Source organism: Oncorhynchus mykiss, chromosome 17 (assembly GCF_013265735.2).
Source record: "Oncorhynchus mykiss isolate Arlee chromosome 17, USDA_OmykA_1.1, whole genome shotgun sequence".
Classification (NCBI taxonomy): Eukaryota; Metazoa; Chordata; class Actinopteri; order Salmoniformes; family Salmonidae; genus Oncorhynchus; species Oncorhynchus mykiss.
The window spans coordinates 39,943,108-39,960,212 of NC_048581.1; the positions used below are offsets into that span (position 1 = coordinate 39,943,108).

At 42.1% G+C, this 17,105-nt stretch overlaps 1 protein-coding gene across 2 annotated transcripts in view; it reads left to right on the top strand.

Moving 5' to 3' along the window:
• The first annotated feature begins 5,518 nt into the window (after positions 1-5,518).
• The window catches only part of LOC110493888 (solute carrier family 12 member 5), a 321,210-nt gene continuing 309,623 nt past the window's right edge, over positions 5,519-17,105 (top strand). Inside the window, exon 1 of one of the 2 annotated variants that reach the window (XM_036949870.1) lies at positions 5,519-6,015. In XM_036949870.1, coding sequence (XP_036805765.1) covers positions 5,865-6,015 — 151 coding nt within the window. In that variant the 5' untranslated portion in view covers positions 5,519-5,864. The remainder of the gene's footprint in view (positions 6,016-17,105) is intronic. The other variant, XM_021568451.2, reaches the window with a different exon arrangement.

Genomic DNA, 17,105 nt, shown 5'->3' on the forward strand with positions numbered 1-17,105 from the left:
AATATATCTAGAGATCAACACACAAACTTTGGCCTTCTGAAAATATTAATATCCTTTGACTTATTCCACATTTTGTTGTGTTACAGCCTGATTTCAACATTTATTAAATTGGGGGGGTTCTCACCCATCTTTACGCAATACCCCATAATGACAAAGTGAAGACATGTTTTTAGAAAATTTTGCTAAATTATTGAAAATTAAATACAGAAATGTCTAATTTACATAAACATTCACACCCCTGAGTCAATACTTTGTAGGATCACATTTGGCAATGATTACAGATGTGAGTATTTTTGGGTCATGTTTTAGGGAAGACCCAGATGCAGACAGTGTTGAAGTAACAAAAGTTTATTACTAGACCAGGGGCAGGCAAAACGACAGGTCAAGGGCAGGAAGAGGTCAGTAATCAAGATCAGAGTCAAAAGGTACAGAACGGCAGGCAGTCTCAGGGTCAGGGCAGGCAGAGGTCAATAATCCAGGGCGGTGTGACAAGGTACAGAACAGCAGGCAGGCTCAGGGTCAGGGCAGGCAGAATGGTCAAAACCTGGAAAACTAAAAAACAGGAACTATAGAAAAAGACAGGAGCAAGGGGAATAACACTGGTAGACTTAACGGACAAAACGAACTGGCAACAGACAAACAGAGAACACAGGTATAAAAACACTGGGGGTAATGGGGAAGATGGGCTGCAGACCTCATGCCTCCTTGCAGCATGCCTAAGGCACGTTCACACAGATGAGCAGGGACCCTGGGCATCTTTCTTTTGGTGTTTGTCAGAGTCAGTAGAAAGGCCTCTTTAGTGTCCTAAGTTTTCAGAACTGTGACCGTATTTGCCTACCGTCTGTAAGCTGTTAGTTTCTTAACGACCCTTCCACGGGTGCATGTTCATTAATTGTTTATGGTTCATTGAACAAACATGGCAAACAGTGTTTAAACCCTTTACAATGAAGATCTGTGAAGTTATTTGGATATTTAATCAATTATCTTTGAAAGACAGAGTCGTTTCTTTTTTTGCTGAATTTATGACTTTTTCGATCTTCAGAATGGTAACTCGGGATATTATTGTCATCCATTCAGGAGAGTACGTATTGGTGTGTGAAAAGAGTTAGGGTAATAAGTATAGAGGGATCTGTTAGCAGATTAAGTATCTTATTAATAAAAGGCAATAAAAGGAACTGTTTGTTGTTGTTGCAGTTGTACAGTACATTTCCTGTAATTTAAACATTTTGCCATGGGGTGGGGAGACATTTTTGCAGTTTTAAAAGCTAATTTCCTGAAATTCTACACATTTTGCCATGACTTATGCCATATTAATATGATATCTTAGTGAGAGCCCCCTGGAGGTCAGGGCCCCTGGGTGTGTGTCGTTAATTTGGCCATGATTACTGCAAGTTTAGACAGCTAGCTAGACTAACTAGAATAATTGACCAATTTACATTTTTTTACTGACATGGGCTAATTTAGTGACTGTCAGTGATCGAGTGGCGTATAACAAAAGGAAAACTACTGATGCACAACCAAGTTTCGAAATTGCAACCCTGTGTATTCTAACAAGTTGAGACCCTGCCTGAGTATCCCCAAAATATCAAATAATAACAAAAAAATGACAGATGTCCCGACCTCAGTGTCCTCATGTGTGGCTTTGGCCCTAATGTCTAATACCTAAGAATGCTAGTCCCAGGTGTTGCGTTCAACCAATCAGGTTGCAGCAGTCTTGTTTATCCCTGGCCTAGCCTAAGCAGGGTCGTCAACAAACGGGTGTTCCGGTTTTCAGAGTAAATGGAAGAAGAGAACCTCCCCCAACAATTTTTTTTTATTCTCGTCAAGACCACAATGTGTGGGATCTAGTTTCACTCATGCTACATTAAGTTACTCCTGGCTGAACGTGGGGCAAGATTAACACCTTTGCAGGCGGAATGAAGAATGTTTTATGTACGAACCCAAGGACGTAACTTTGTGTTGCACATTGTGGGGTCAGGTTCAAAGGGTTCCGGGGTCAACACCCTCCCCAGATAACATTTTTTTAATATAGGAAATTTATATGTGGTTTCTGGGGAATTTTGAATGGAAAATACATCCCAAACTTTCCTGATAACAACTGAAATACTAATAATTGTTGTATTACTTTAAACTTTTGGTCTAACTCTAACGGTTCAGAAAGGAACAACGCTTGGTATTTCTTTGTAGAACAACTGTGAGAAAGTTAGTTCTGGGGTGTGTTCAGTTAAATTCAAATTAAATGCTTGCTACGCTGAGTAACGCCTTGTACTGAATGACACATTTCCCTAAAACGTTCTTCAATGTTCTTGAACAGACTTTGAGGTAGCCTGCTGTACATTTGCTCCGTTTGGTGGGGTGTGGCTTGAGGCAATGGGTGACGTATTTGAAGTGCAGCGGTGCATTTTCAACCCACAACCGAGCCCTTCCCTGTTTTTCAAAGGGTCGTTCAGGAAAGCAGCATTTTTGTTTAATTTTACATTACGTTTTTTTTTGTTGTACTGAAATCAGCCCTTACGCCAAAATTAATTAAAATAAAATGATGGTGACAGCATTCAAATATAATTTTCCCTTTTAGAAATGAGCCTAACATACATATGGGAAAGTATTCGGCCCCCTTGAACTTTGCGACCTTTTGCCACATTTCAGGCTTCAAACATAAAGATATAAAACTGTATTTTTTTGTGAAGAATCAACAACAAGTGGGACACAATCATGAAGTGGAACGACATTTATTGGATATTTCAAACTTTTTTAACAAATCAAAAACTGAAAAATTGGGCGTGCTAAATTATTCAGCCCCCTTAAGTTAATACTTTGTAGCGCCACCTTTTGCTGCGATTACAGCTGTAAGTCGCTTGGGGTATGTCTCTATCAGTTTTGCACATCGAGAGACTGACATTTTTTCCTATTCCTCCTTGCAAAACAGCTCGAGCTCAGTGAGGTTGGATGGAGAGCATTTGTGAACAGCAGTTTTCAGTTCTTTCCACAGATTCTCGATTGGATTCAGGTCTGGACTTTGACTTGGCCATTCTAACACCTGGATATGTTTATTTTTGAACCATTCCATTGTAGATTTTGCTTTATGTTTTGGATCATTGTCTTGTTGGAAGACAAATCTCCGTCCCAGTCTCAGGTCTTTTGCAGACTCCATCAGGTTTTCTTCCAGAATGGTCCTGTATTTGGCTCCATCCATCTTCCCATCAATTTTAACCATCTTCCCTGTCCCTGCTGAAGAAAAGCAGGCCCAAACCATGATGCTGCCACCACCATGTTTGACAGTGGGGATGGTGTGTTCATGCTGATGAGCTGTGTTGCTTTTACGTCAAACATAACGTTTTGCATTGTTGCCAAAAAGTTCAATTTTAGTTTCATCTGACCAGAGCACCTTCTTCCACATGTTTGGTGTGTCTCCCAGGTGGCTTGTGGCAAACTTTAAACGACACTTTTTATGGATATCTTTAAGAAATGGCTTTCTTCTTGCCACTCTTCCATAAAGGCCAGATTTGTGCAATATACGACTGATTGTTGTCCTATGGACAGAGTCTCCCACCTCAGCTGTAGATCTCTGCAGTTCATCCAGAGTGATCATGGGCCTCTTGGCTGCATCTCTGATCAGTCTTCTCCTTGTATGAACTGAAAGTTTAGAGGGACGGCCAGGTCTTGGTAGATTTGCAGTGGTCTGATACTCCTTCCATTTCAATATTATCGCTTGCACAGTGCTCCTTGTGATGTTTAAAGCTTGGGAAATCTTTTTGTATCCAAATCCGGCTTTAAACTTCTTCACAACAGTATCTCGGACCTGCCTGGTGTGTTCCTTGTTCTTCATGATGCACTCTGCGCTTTTAACGGACCTCTGAGACTATCACAGTGCAGGTGCATTTATACGGAGACTTGAACACACACAGGTGGATTGTATTTATCATCATTAGTCATTTAGGTCAACATTGGATCATTCAGAGATCCTCACTGAACTTCTGGAGAGAGTTTGCTGCACTGAAAGTAAAGGGGCTGAATAATTTTGCACGCCCAATTTTTCAGTTTTTGATTTGTTAAAAAAGTTTGAAATATCCAATAAATGTCGTTCCACTTCATGATTGTGTCCCACTTGTTGTTGATTCTTCACAAAAAAATACAGTTTTATATCTTTATGTTTGAAGCCTGAAATGTGGCAAAAGGTCGCAAAGTTCAAGGGGGCCGAATACTTTCGCAAGGCACTGTATTGGTCCATATTATCTGGCTGGTGTGTTATTTAGTAATTAGCATTATCACCTGTAGCCCAACTGATGCAGCGTAGTGGCTAAAGCATGGGGTTGCCCATCTGTATTTTTTGCTAATAATTTGCTAGATCAGTAATTCCCAAACTCTTTCAGTAATGGCCCCTTTTCATCACCGGGGAACATCCTATGTCCACCTCCCTCCCCACCTCCCCCAATTAAAAGAACTGCTACTAATGTTACACAAAAATATACATTTTACTCATCAAGAAACATACAAACACCAGTACCTGGTTTCCTTTCCATATTGAAATCAATAACAAACAATGTATAAAGGACAAATTAACAAGTTTACTGCTGTGCAATGTCACATACATCTCTATCAATAAAGACTAGGGTGGGACAATTTATTTTGCAGATTTTATCAATTGAATCAAAATATTACGTGGTTGTGGAAGTATTCTTAGTGTGATTTATTAGGTTGCATAAACATGAGGAGTGTTTTAATGCCACAATTGTGGCCTTCACATGTGTTTTCTAAACACAAATAAGGAGGATAGGTTGCTCAGCCTCTGACTGGGGAGAGAAACAGACTTGCTTGAGCCTTTTGCCTGAGGTTCAGAGAAACAGCCCTTCTCTAATTATGTAGCCTACTAGAAACCAGTTGTTTCTAAATTTCTAATACTACCAAAGTTGTCTTTGAACTCTGGAACTCTCAAGAATGAGCCCAATATAACCATTACCAATTATCACTTGTTTTAAGAAATTATACTGACACTCAAGATGCACAGATTGTCACTTCACAACAACTTTCTCCATTTGAAAAATATCATTTTCTATACAATTCTTATATGTGCTTATGAATTTACCATGTTAAATGTCCCTGTTCTTCTTTATTTGTTACACGTTAGCTAACAGAATTAAGGGTTCGTTCAGAATAGAGAGAGAGAGAGAGAGAAAGAGAGAGAGATGAGCTATTGCTCAGTTCTCCTTACACGCCTTGCGCAATTGTTTTTCCCCTTCACAATCCAAGGCCCCCGTGGACCAGTTCCGGAACATCATTTCCATTTAGAGAGACCAATTTGACTTCCTGAATAACATATCATGATGAAATTGATGGATTGGAAATTATTTTCCCACCGTAGCTACTGGCTTTATACTATGTAGTACTACTCTAGCCTAGTTGTATGATTGGATCCCCCCGCCTCCAATTATGGTTTTGGTTTGGCCCGGTGCTCAGAGGGCGAGTGTATTGCCGGCTGCACAGGATGCCTTTGGAACGACTCAATATCGCCATCTGTCGGGCTTTAGGCTACTGTCTATCCTACATCTTTGCTGATGATCCACCGCCTCTAGGATCCGTATGCGTAATCGTTTCCAGACACCGGTTGACGTGATAGCATTCTCATCATTCAATATCTCATATCAACGAACAAAACGCCGCAGTTTCCAAATACAAGACAGAGGGAAACTTGTTGTTGCTGGTCAATAATACCAAGGACAATCACTTGAGTCGGTGAACAGCCCTCTTAATAGCTGACAGGAGTGTCTGTCTGCATCTGCATCCTTGGTGAATTCCTCCACCGTGTCGCCGCCAAGGTAGGAGACCCGCCGCTTGTCTCAACGTTGTGAGGTACTGCCGACGACACCATGAGCCAGAGGTTTACAGTGACAGCCTTTTCCAAGAGCGACATGTCAGACATCCAGGGCGAGGTGAACCAACTGTTCGAGGGAGATGAACCCACGCCGAGCTATTCAAATAAAGAGGTGTCTTTCAATACGGAGGTGGTGGTCGTGGAAGGTAGGATGCGCGCTGCTACTGTATTGTATGCTACATGGTAATGCCTGGACTCTTGGTGGTTTGCTGGGTGCCACCATAGTGTCTGTGAACAGATGTCTGTGTGTGACTTGAATTTTAAATGACCGCAGGGGCACACGGTCAACAATGTCCTATTTGCATCCATTATTTCAATAGGGTATAAAGCCACAGGTGCATTGCGCAAAATGTCAACCTAATGGCATTTTCTATATACATATTTTTGTTCTTAAGTTAATTGAAATGACAGAGAAAACAGACAAATGTTTTTTTTATAGCAAATAACTGCCCCAATAACATCATTTACATGCATTATTATGGAACTGTTTGTTGCACATTAATGATTAGTTGCAATATTGTGCTTTTGGTTTGAAACTATGGTGTCTTAGAATGTTGAGTCACAGCAGCTAAACCATGCAGCTAGACAAGCATGGTATGTTACTTGCTGAGACTCAATGAGTGTGCGTTAATCTTACTGAGATTGTCTGGGTGCATGACAGGTGGATGGTAATTCCAAGCATTGCAATGATCTCCTTCCATTACCATACAAACCCATTCCCTCAAGTTGAAATGAGTAAACCCTTTGTTTTCAAATATCTGTTGATGGTAGTCAATTTTACAACATAATTTGAACATTATCCATTAAGGATTCTAGCAGTTCACCATTACCAGAGGCACCATGCTATAGTTTACAGTTGTTTTCAGGTCCTGTACAGTTCAGTTCATATAAATTATTTCCGAACAGACCAATAGTCGTCATACATACTTTAAGGGCTGGTTCAGGGTAAACACTAAAGATACACATAGATTGCACTTTTTCAAATTCGATTTTGATTGCTCATTCATCACTTCCCAAGGGTGAATTCAATCAGATCTGCATTGCAGTATGAATGCAGTGTGTGTGTGTGTGCGTGGCATAACATACCTTTTTCCTGTACTTAATGAATCTTAACATGGTTTAGAATGGTTTTGAGTACTCTACAAGTGGTAGGTAGAATGTCCCCTACCGATTTATTCTTCCAGTTTTAATATTAAAACCCTCCTGTATGCAGGCAGTAGACAAACAAATATAGGTCTGCTTACTGCATAAAAATTCAACAATTATTGAATCATGCTGCCATTTGTGACTCGTTTCAGGAAACTAGGCGTATGTCGCACGTCACTACTTCACAGGAGTGATGACGTGAACGTAATCTTTAAAAAAAAAAGAAAAAAAAAGTTTTTTTGGCAAATGCCTTCTTGAACATGTGAACTTTCATGTGCCTTAATAATAAAATACGAATACAATTGTTAAATTACCAGCCTAGTTGGTTTAGCCACGGAAAAAAGGCAGCAACCTCCCGCTAGCCATGATTGGCTGAGATAATGAGTGGGCTGGACATGCCGAGAGATGAGTTCAGATTGGTCTGCCATGTAGAACGCTTCTGTCTATAACATGAGATGGTCAGTATGTGTAATCCTTTCTAACATTTATTTTTTATTTTTTAAGATATCATGTAGTAGAACTGCATAAGTGTTGCTCTTCACTTTCTGGAGGACCGAGTTTTGAAAGAGTATTAGAGTATGATAGCTAAGGAGAAGGAGGAAATTCTGGTGTTTGATTGCAAATATTCAGACACAGTCAAAAATGGAACACACAAGGCTGTTGTACAAAACACCGGTCTCCGGATTACATCTTCAAACTAAGGGCAACCATGGCATCTGTGACAGAGAGGGAGAAGCGTCCGTCCATGTATACACGGGTAAGATAGTCTAGCTAGCTACATTTTCAGATATTACACATTTCTGACTTTGTCAGGAGGTCATTTTCATTTCAAGTTAAAGTGTACTGTTAGCTAGCTAGCTAATGTTAGCTGGCTGGGTAGCGAGCTAACGTTACGTGTATGATATGTAGTAATATTATTCATATCTCAGATCCATTTGCATTGCTAGTTATAGCCTAATGTTAGCTAGCTAACATTGAACCTGGTTGGTTAGCTACCTGCCGATTCATGCAGGGTAGAAACATTATGAGTTGGGATTATGGTTCATTCTTTAGCTTGCTAGCTACATGTCTAAACAAAAGACTACACTATGGAAGTAACTATTTCAATAGAATGTTTATGATGTCACTGCGACAACTGCCTAGAAGCATCCCGAAGTCGCCTCTTCATGGTTGACGTTGAGACTGGTGTTTTGTGGGTACTATTTAATGACGCTGCCAGTTGAGTACTTGTGAGGCATCTGTTTCTCAAACTAGACACTCCAATGTACTTGTCTTCTTTCTCAGTTGTGCACCGGGGCATCCCACTCCTCTTTCTATTATGGTTAGAGCCAGTTTTCTCTGTTTTGTAAAGGGATAAGTACACAAGGTGGTACGAGATCTTTTGTTTCTTGGCAATTTTTCGCATGGAATAGCCTTACTTTCTCAGAACAAGAATAGACTGACGAGTTTCAGAAGAAAGGTATTTGTTTCTGGCCATTTTGAGCCTGTAATCAAACCCACAAATGCTGATGCCCAGATACTGAACTAGTCTAAAGTATGCTAATTTATTGCTTCTTTAATCAAGACAACAGCTTTCAGCTGTGCTAACAGGATTTTCTAATGATCAATTAGCCTTTTAAAATTATAAATTTGGATTAACTAATACAACGTGCCATTGGAACACAGGAGTGATTGTTGCTGATAATGGGCCTATGTATGCCAATGTAGATATTCCATAAAACATCTGCTGTGTCCAGCTACAATAGTCATTTACAACATAAACAATGTATACACTGTATTTCTGATCAATTTGATGTTATTTTAATTGACAAAAAAAATACATTTCTAAGTGACCCCAAACTTTTGAACGGTAGTGTATTTAATCCATTTTGAAATCAGGTTGTAACACAACAAAATGTGGAATAAGTCAAGGGGTATGAATACTTTCTGAAGGCACTGTATATCCCCTACTATGTAAACTTAGTATGCAAAATGCCTTCTCAATACTTCAATTTTTTCACTTTGATACACACAGCAGTATTTATTTTGCAATCTCTCTCTTGTCCAGCGCCTGCACTCGCTTAGTCCTCATGAAGCGCGGCGGGTTCACAGTAGGGGTGTCACGAGTAATCGGACAAAACGAGTATCGTAACATGTATGGGCAATTTTCTGGATACGATTATGATCCAAGTATGTTTTGTAATTATCCATGATCAGAAAAAAAAGTTATTTTCGGGTGGGGAGAGGCAAAGGTCGAGAGCCGTGCATCCTCTAAAACACAACCCAACCAAGCCTCACTGCTTCTTGACACAATGCCCACTTAACCCGGAAGCCAGCCGCACTAATGCGCCGAGTCACTAGTGCGAGATAGGACAAAGACATCCCTGCCGGCCAATCTTTCCCCTAACCTGGACGATGCTGGGCCAATTGTGCGCCGCTCCATGGGTCTCCCAGTCACGGCCGGCTGTGACAGATGATCCTGCTTCTCCGATTGGATAAAGTGAAGCTGTATTTCTCCTTCCAGTCGCTTCATAATTTCATCCAACCACTTTTCCTTGCATGTTTTGGGACTAATGATTTAGATTGCTGGTGCCTGCTACTATGATAAATCACGCAGCGAGGATGTTTGCTATCAAGCTACACTATATACACAAAAGTATGTGAATGCCCCTTCAAATTAGTGGATTTGGCTACTTCAGCCACACGGGTTGCTGACAGGTGTATAAAATCGAGCACACAGTCATGCAATCTCCATAGAAATTGGCAGTAGAATGGCCTTACTGAAGAGCTCAGTGACTTTCAATGTGGCACCGTCACAGGATGCCACCTTTCCAACAAGTTAGTTTGTCAAATAGAAACGTCTCGGAGCAACAACGGCTTAGCTGCAAAGTGGTAGGCCACACAGGCTCACAGAATGGGACAGCGTAGAGTGTAAAAATTGTCTGTCCTCTGTTGCAAAACTCACTACAAAGTTCCAAACTGCCTCTGGAAGCAATGTCAGCACAAGAACCGTTTGTTGGGAGCTTCTTGAGATGGGTTTCCATGGCCGAGCAGGCGCACACAAGCCTAAGATCACCATGCGCAATGCCAAGTGTCGGACGGAGTGGTGTAAAGCTCGCCGCCATTGGACTCTGGAGCTGTGGAAATGTGCTCTCTGGAGTGATGAATCACGCTTCACTAGCTGGCAGACAGACGGACGAATCTGGGTTTGGCGGATGCCAGGAGAATGCTACCTGCCCGAATGCATAGTATCAATTGTAAAGTTTGGTGGAGTAGTAATAATGGTCTGGAGCTGTTTTTCATGGTTCGGGCTAGGCCTCTTAGTTCTAGTGAAGGGAAATCTTAATGCTACGGCATACAATGACATTCTAGACGATTCTGTGCTTCCAACTTTGTGGCAACAGTTTGGGGAAGGCCCTTTCCTGTTTCAGCATGACAATGCCTCCGTGCACAAAACAAGGTCCATACAGAAATGGTTTGTCGAGATCGGTGTGAAGAACTTGACTGGCCTGCACAGAGCCCTGACCGCAAACCCATCGAACACAATTGGGATGAATTGGAATGCCGACTGCGAGCCAGGCCGAATTGCCCAACATCACTGCCCAACCTCACTAATGCACTTGTGGCTGAATGGAAGCAAGTACCAGTAGCAATGTTCCAACCACTAGTGGAAAGCCTTCCCAGAAGAGTGGAGGCTGTTGTAGAAACAGAAGGTGGATCAACTCCATATTAATGCCCATGATTTTGGAATGAGATGTTCGATGAGCCGGTGTCCACATACTTTTGGTCATGTAGTGTATCAATGTGCATATCTAACTATTGGGGCAAGGGTAGGGGAAAAAAAGTTGAAATGCTAATGCACATTCTGACTGAGTGACAGCAAACTGACCTCTGAAAGTTTTTCCGATCACGAGTATCATCCGATCCGACTATTAACTGTCAATTACGGATACGATTACAAATACGTGTATGGCCATGTTGGCACCCCCCTAGTTCACAGCCTTATGGAGGCTCTTGTCTCAAAGCAACGATAACATGGTTACCATAGCAACATCACCTTTTCATTCTCATATTTCATTACAAATGGTTTTGCAGTGAAGAGAAAAACACTTAAGATAAAGCAAGTGATAAGCTGTATGAAGCCAAGCTTTCTTTCACATTTAAATAGATTTTGATCCATTACTTGTCTGGTAATCAGTTTAATGTCTTTTAAACAACATTTCAGTAAGAATAATATCCCCCTCTGAGTGAGCTCCAAGGTCTGTTCCACGCTTACCCTCGTATGTATGTCCAATCACAGATGAATAGTACTAAGTAGATGACGATTCTGTACTACACATCAATTGAAAAAATGTATATCTTTCTCCTCACTGTTAAACCATTTGTAATGCAAAATGAGAATGATAAGGTGCTGTAGCCATGGTAACCGTGTTATCGTTGATCCCGAGACAAAAGCATCCATAAGGCTGTGAACCAACAGTGTCTCCTGGCTGACGACTAAGGGAGTCCCTCTATGAAGAGGTTCCTCATTTACAGAGGAAAATGAAAAGATGGCAAGATTAGATCCTACTTGAAATGCAGGCTCTGGCCAAGCGAGTGATTGATACACACGGCAGTATTTATTTAGCAAATTGAAAGCTGAGAAGGCATTTTGCATTCTAATTTTACATAGTAGGGGATATACAGTGCCTTCAGAAAGTATTCATACCCATTGACCCGTGACTTATTCCACATTTTGTTGCGTTATAGTCTGAATTCAAAATGGATAAGATTTTTTCTCTCATCCCTCTACACATAATGGCAAAGTGAAAAGATTCTGTAATTTCTAAACAGTTCACCTGATATGGATAAAAATACCCTCAGATTAACCCTCAGTCTTTACTTTAACTTCATAGTATTTGTATCTTTTCAAATCCAAAGGGCTGGAGTACAGAGGCAAAACAACTAAATGTGTCACTGTCCCAATAGTTTTGGCGCTCACCATGGTGTTTTAGTGTGTAACAGTCAAAGTTTGAGATACCTCATCTTTCCAAAAACAGTGTATGTATAGTTGAAGTCGGAAGTTTGCATACACCTTAGCCAAATACATTTAAACTCAGTTTTCACAATTCCTGACATTTAATCCTAGTAAAAATTACCTGTTTTAGGTCTGTTATGATCACCACTTAATATTAAGAATGTGAAATGTCAGAATAATATTAGAGATAATTATTTATTTCAGCTTTTATTTATTTCACCACATTCCCAGTGGGTCAGAAGTTTACATACACTCAATTAGTATTTGGTAATTTTGCTCTTAAATTGTTTAACGTGGGCAAACGTTTTGGGTAGCCTTCCACAAGCTTCCCCCAATAGGTTGGGTGAATTTTGGCCCATTCCTCCTGACAGAGCTGGTGTAACTGAGGCAGGTTTGTAGGCATCCTTGCTCGCACAGGCTATTTCAGTTCTGCCCACAACTTTTCTATGGGATTGAGGTCAGGGCTTTGTGATGGCCACTCCAATACCTTGACTTTGTTGTCATTAAGCCATTATGCCAGAACTTTGGAAGTATGTTTGGGGTTATTGTCCATTTGGAAGACCCATTTGCGACCAAGCTTTAACTTCTTGACTGATGTCTTGAGATGTTGCTTCAATATATCCACATAATTTTCCTCCCTCATGATGCCACCTATTTTGTGAAGTGCACCAGTCCCTACCGCAGCAAAGCACCCCAACAAAATGATTTTGCCGCCCCCGTGCTTCACGGTTGGGATGTTGTTCTTCGACTTGCAAGCCTCACCCTTTTTCCTCCAAACATAACAATGGTCATAATGGCCAAAGAGTTTATTTTTGTTTCATCAGACCAGAGGACATTTCTCCAAAAAGTACAATATTTGTCCCCATGTGCAGTTGCAAACCGTAGTCTGGCTTTTTTATGTTGGGTTTAGAGCAGTGGCTTCTTCCTTGCCGAGCGCCTTTCAGGTTACGTTGATATAGGACTTGTTTTACTGTGAATATAGATACAGTGCCTTGCGAAAGTATTCGGCCCCCTTGAACTTTGCGACCTTTTGCCACATTTCAGGCTTCAAACATAAAGATATAAAACTGTATTTTTTTTGTGAAGAATCAACAACAAGTGGTGCACAATCATGAAGTGGAACGACATTTATTGGATATTTCAAACTTTTTTAACAAATCAAAAACTGAAAAATTGGGCGTGCAAAATTATTCTCCATCACGGTCTTTTTCACAGGCTACAAGTTTTTTATTTATTTAACCAGGCCAGTTGCGAACAAGTTATCATTTACAGCTGCAACCTGGCCAAAATAAAGCAAAGCAGTGAAACAAAAACAACAACACAGAGTTACATCAAATCAAATCAAATCAAATTGTATTTGTCACATACACATGGTTAGCAGATGTTAATGCGAGTGTAGCGAAATGCTTGTGCTTCTAGTTCCAACAATGCAGTAATAACAAGTAATCTAACTAACAATTCCAAAACTACTGTCTTGTACACAGTGTAAGGGGATAAAGAATATGTACATAAGGATATATGAATGAGTGATGGTACAGAGCAGCATAGGCAAGATACAGTAGATGGTATCGAGTACAGTATGTACAAATGAGATGAGTATGTAAACAAAGTGGCATAGTATAAAGTGGCTAGTGATACATGTATTACATAAGGATACCGTCGATGATATAGAGTACAGTATATACGTATGCATATGAGATGAATAATGTAGGGTAAGTAACATTTATATAAGGTAGCATTGTTTAAAGTGGCTAGTGATATATTTACATCATTTCCCATCAATTCCCATTATTAAAGTGGCTGGAGTTGAGTCAGTGTCAGTGTGTTGGCAGCAGCCACTCAGTGTTAGTGGTGGCTGTTTAACAGTCTGATGGCCTTGAGATAGAAGCTGTTTTTCAGTCTCTCGGTCCCAGCTTTGATGCACCTGTACTGACCTCGCCTTCTGGATGATAGCGGGGTGAACAGCAGTGGCTCGGGTGGTTGATGTCCTTGATGATCTTTATGGCCTTCCTGTGACATCGGGTGGTGTAGGTGTCCTGGAGGGCAGGTAGTTTGCCCCCGGTGATGCGTTGTGCGGACCTCACTACCCTCTGGAGAGCCTTACGGTTGAGGGCGGTGCAGTTGCCATACCAGGCGGTGATACAGCCCGCCAGGATGCTCTCGATTGTGCATCTGTAGAAGTTTGTGCGTGCTTTTGGTGACAAGCCGAATTTCTTCAGCCTCCTGAGGTTGAAGAGGCGCTGCTGCGCCTTCACGATGCTGTCTGTGTGAGTGGACCAATTCAGTTTGTCTGTGATGTGTATGCCGAGGAACTTAAAACTTGCTACCCTCTCCACTACTGTTCCATCGATGTGGATAGGGGGGTGTTCCCTCTGCTGTTTCCTGAAGTCCACAATCATCTCCTTAGTTTTGTTGACGTTGAGTGTGAGGTTATTTTCCTGACACCACACTCCGAGGGCCCTCACCTCCTCCCTGTAGGCCGTCTCGTCGTTGTTGGTAATCAAGCCTACCACTGTTGTGTCGTCCGCAAACTTGATGATTGAGTTGGATGCGTGCGTGGCCACGCAGTCGTGGGTGAACAGGGAGTACAGGAGAGGGCTCAGAACGCACCCTTGTGGGGCCCCAGTGTTGAGGATCAGCGGGGGAGGAGATGTTGTTGCCTACCCTCACCACCTGGGGGCGGCCCGTCAGGAAGTCCAGTACCCAGTTGCACAGGGCGGGGTTGAGACCCAGGGTCTCGAGCTTGATGACGAGCTTGGAGGGTACTATGGTGTTGAATGCCGAGCTGTAGTCGATGAACAGCATTCTCACATAGGTATTCCTCTTGTCCAGATGGGTTAGGGCAGTGTGCAGTGTGGTTGAGATTGCATCGTCTGTGGACCTATTTGGGCGGTAAGCAAATTGGAGTGGGTCTAGGGTGTCAGGTAGGGTGGAGGTGATATGGTCCTTGACTAGTCTCTCAAAGCACTTCATGATGACGGATGTGAGTGCTACGGGGCGGTAGTCGTTTAGCTCAGTTACCTTAGCTTTCTTGGGAACAGGAACAATGGTGGCCCTCTTGAAGCATGTGGGAACAGCAGACTGGTATAGGGATTGATTGAATCATATGGGATAAACAAATGTAGAGTCAATAACACAATAGATAAATCTGTATACAGTGTGTGAAAATGAAGTAAGGAGGTAAGGCAATAAGTAAGCCATAGTGGCGAAGTAATTACAATTTAGCAATTTACACTGGAGTGATATATGTGCAGATGAGGATGTGCAAGTAGAAATACTGGTGTACAAAAGAGCAGAAAAACAAAAACAAATAAGGGGATGAGGTAGGTAGTTGGTTGGATGGGCTATTTACAGATAGGCTGTGTACAGCTGCAGCGATCAGTAAGCTGCTCTGACAGCTGACGCTCCAACTTCAGTGATTTTTTGCAATTCGTTCCAGTAATTGGCAGCAGAGAACTGGAAGGAAAGGCGGCCAAAGGAAGAATTGGCTTTGGGGGTGACCAGTGAGATATACCTGCTGGAGCGCATGTTACGGGTGGGTGTTGCTATGGTGACCAGTGAGCTAAGATAAGGCCTGCAGCCAGTGGGTTTGGCGATGAATATGTAGTGAGGACCAGCCAACAAGAGCATACAGGTCACAGTGGTAGGTAGTATATGGTGCTTTGGTGACAAAACGAATGGCACTGTGATAGACTGCATTCAATTTGCTGAGTAGAGTGTTGGAGGCTATTTTGTAAATCGCCAAAGTCAGGGATTGGTAGGATAGTCAGTTTTACGAGGGTATGTTTGGCAGCATGAGTGAAGGAGGCTTTGTTGCGAAATAGAAAGCCGATTCTAGATTTCATTTTGAATTGGAGATGCTTAATGTGAGTCTGGAAGGAGAATTTACAGTCTAGCCAGACAACTGGGTATTTATAGTTGTCCACATTTTCTAAGTCGGAACCGTCCAGAGTAGTGATGCTAGTCGGTCTGGCGGTTGTGGGCAGCAATCGGTTGAAGAGCATGCATTTAATTTTCCTTGCATTTAAGAGCAGTTGGAGGCCACGGAAGGAGTGTTGTGTGATGTTGAAGCTCGTTTGGAGGTTTGTTAACACAGTGTCCAAAGAAGAGCCAGATGTATACAGAAGGGTGTCGTCTGCATTGAGGTGGATCAAAGAATCACCCGCAGTTAGAGCGACATCATTGATATATACAGTGAAAAGAGTCGGCCCGAGAATTGAACCCTGTAGCACCCCCATAGAGACTGCCATAGGTCCGGACAACAGGCCCTCCGATTTGACACACTGAACTCTAACTGAGAAGTAGTTAGGGATCCAGGCGAGGCAGTCATTAGAGAAACCAAGGCTGTTGAGTCTGCCGATAAGAATACTGTGATTGACAGAGTCGAAAGCCTTGACCAGGTCAATGAAGATGGCTGCACAGTATTGTCTTTTATCGATGGTGGTTATGATATCATTTAGGACCTTGAGCATTGCTGAGGTGCACCCGTGACCAGATCGGAAACCAGATTGCATAGCGGGGAAGGTAAGGTGGGATTCAAAATGGCTGGTGATCTGTTGCTGCGGGGGGTGCAGAGCTGATGGCCGGGGTTGGGGTAGCCCGGTTGAACGCATGTCCAGACGTAGAGAATTGAGAAGTGCTTATTGAAATTCTCGATTATCGTGGAGCCTACTGCTAAGTGAAGACCGACTATGCATATATTAGCAACTGGGCCTGAGTAGCAGGCAGTTTACTTTGGGCACACTTTTCATCCAAATGTGAAAATGCTGCCCCCTATCCCAAACAGGATAAACAGTACCAGCACCCAAAATGAGTACGGGAACCTATTTCAGTCCAAGTCAAGCACTAATAAGAAGGAATCAGGTAGGCCTATTTTATGAAGTTTCCACTGGATCAGAGCAAGCCATTTTTCCCTTTCATGAGTGGTTTTCGAAAGGTAGAGAGCTGGGAAGATTTTTCAAATACATTGAGAAACTATGGCTTCCAGGGTGGGCTATTTTAAAAGGCTAATAGTACCCGCAAAACACCAGTCTCAATGTCAAAAGTGAAGAGGCGACTCTGGGATGCTGGCCTTCTAGGCAGAGTTCCTCTGCC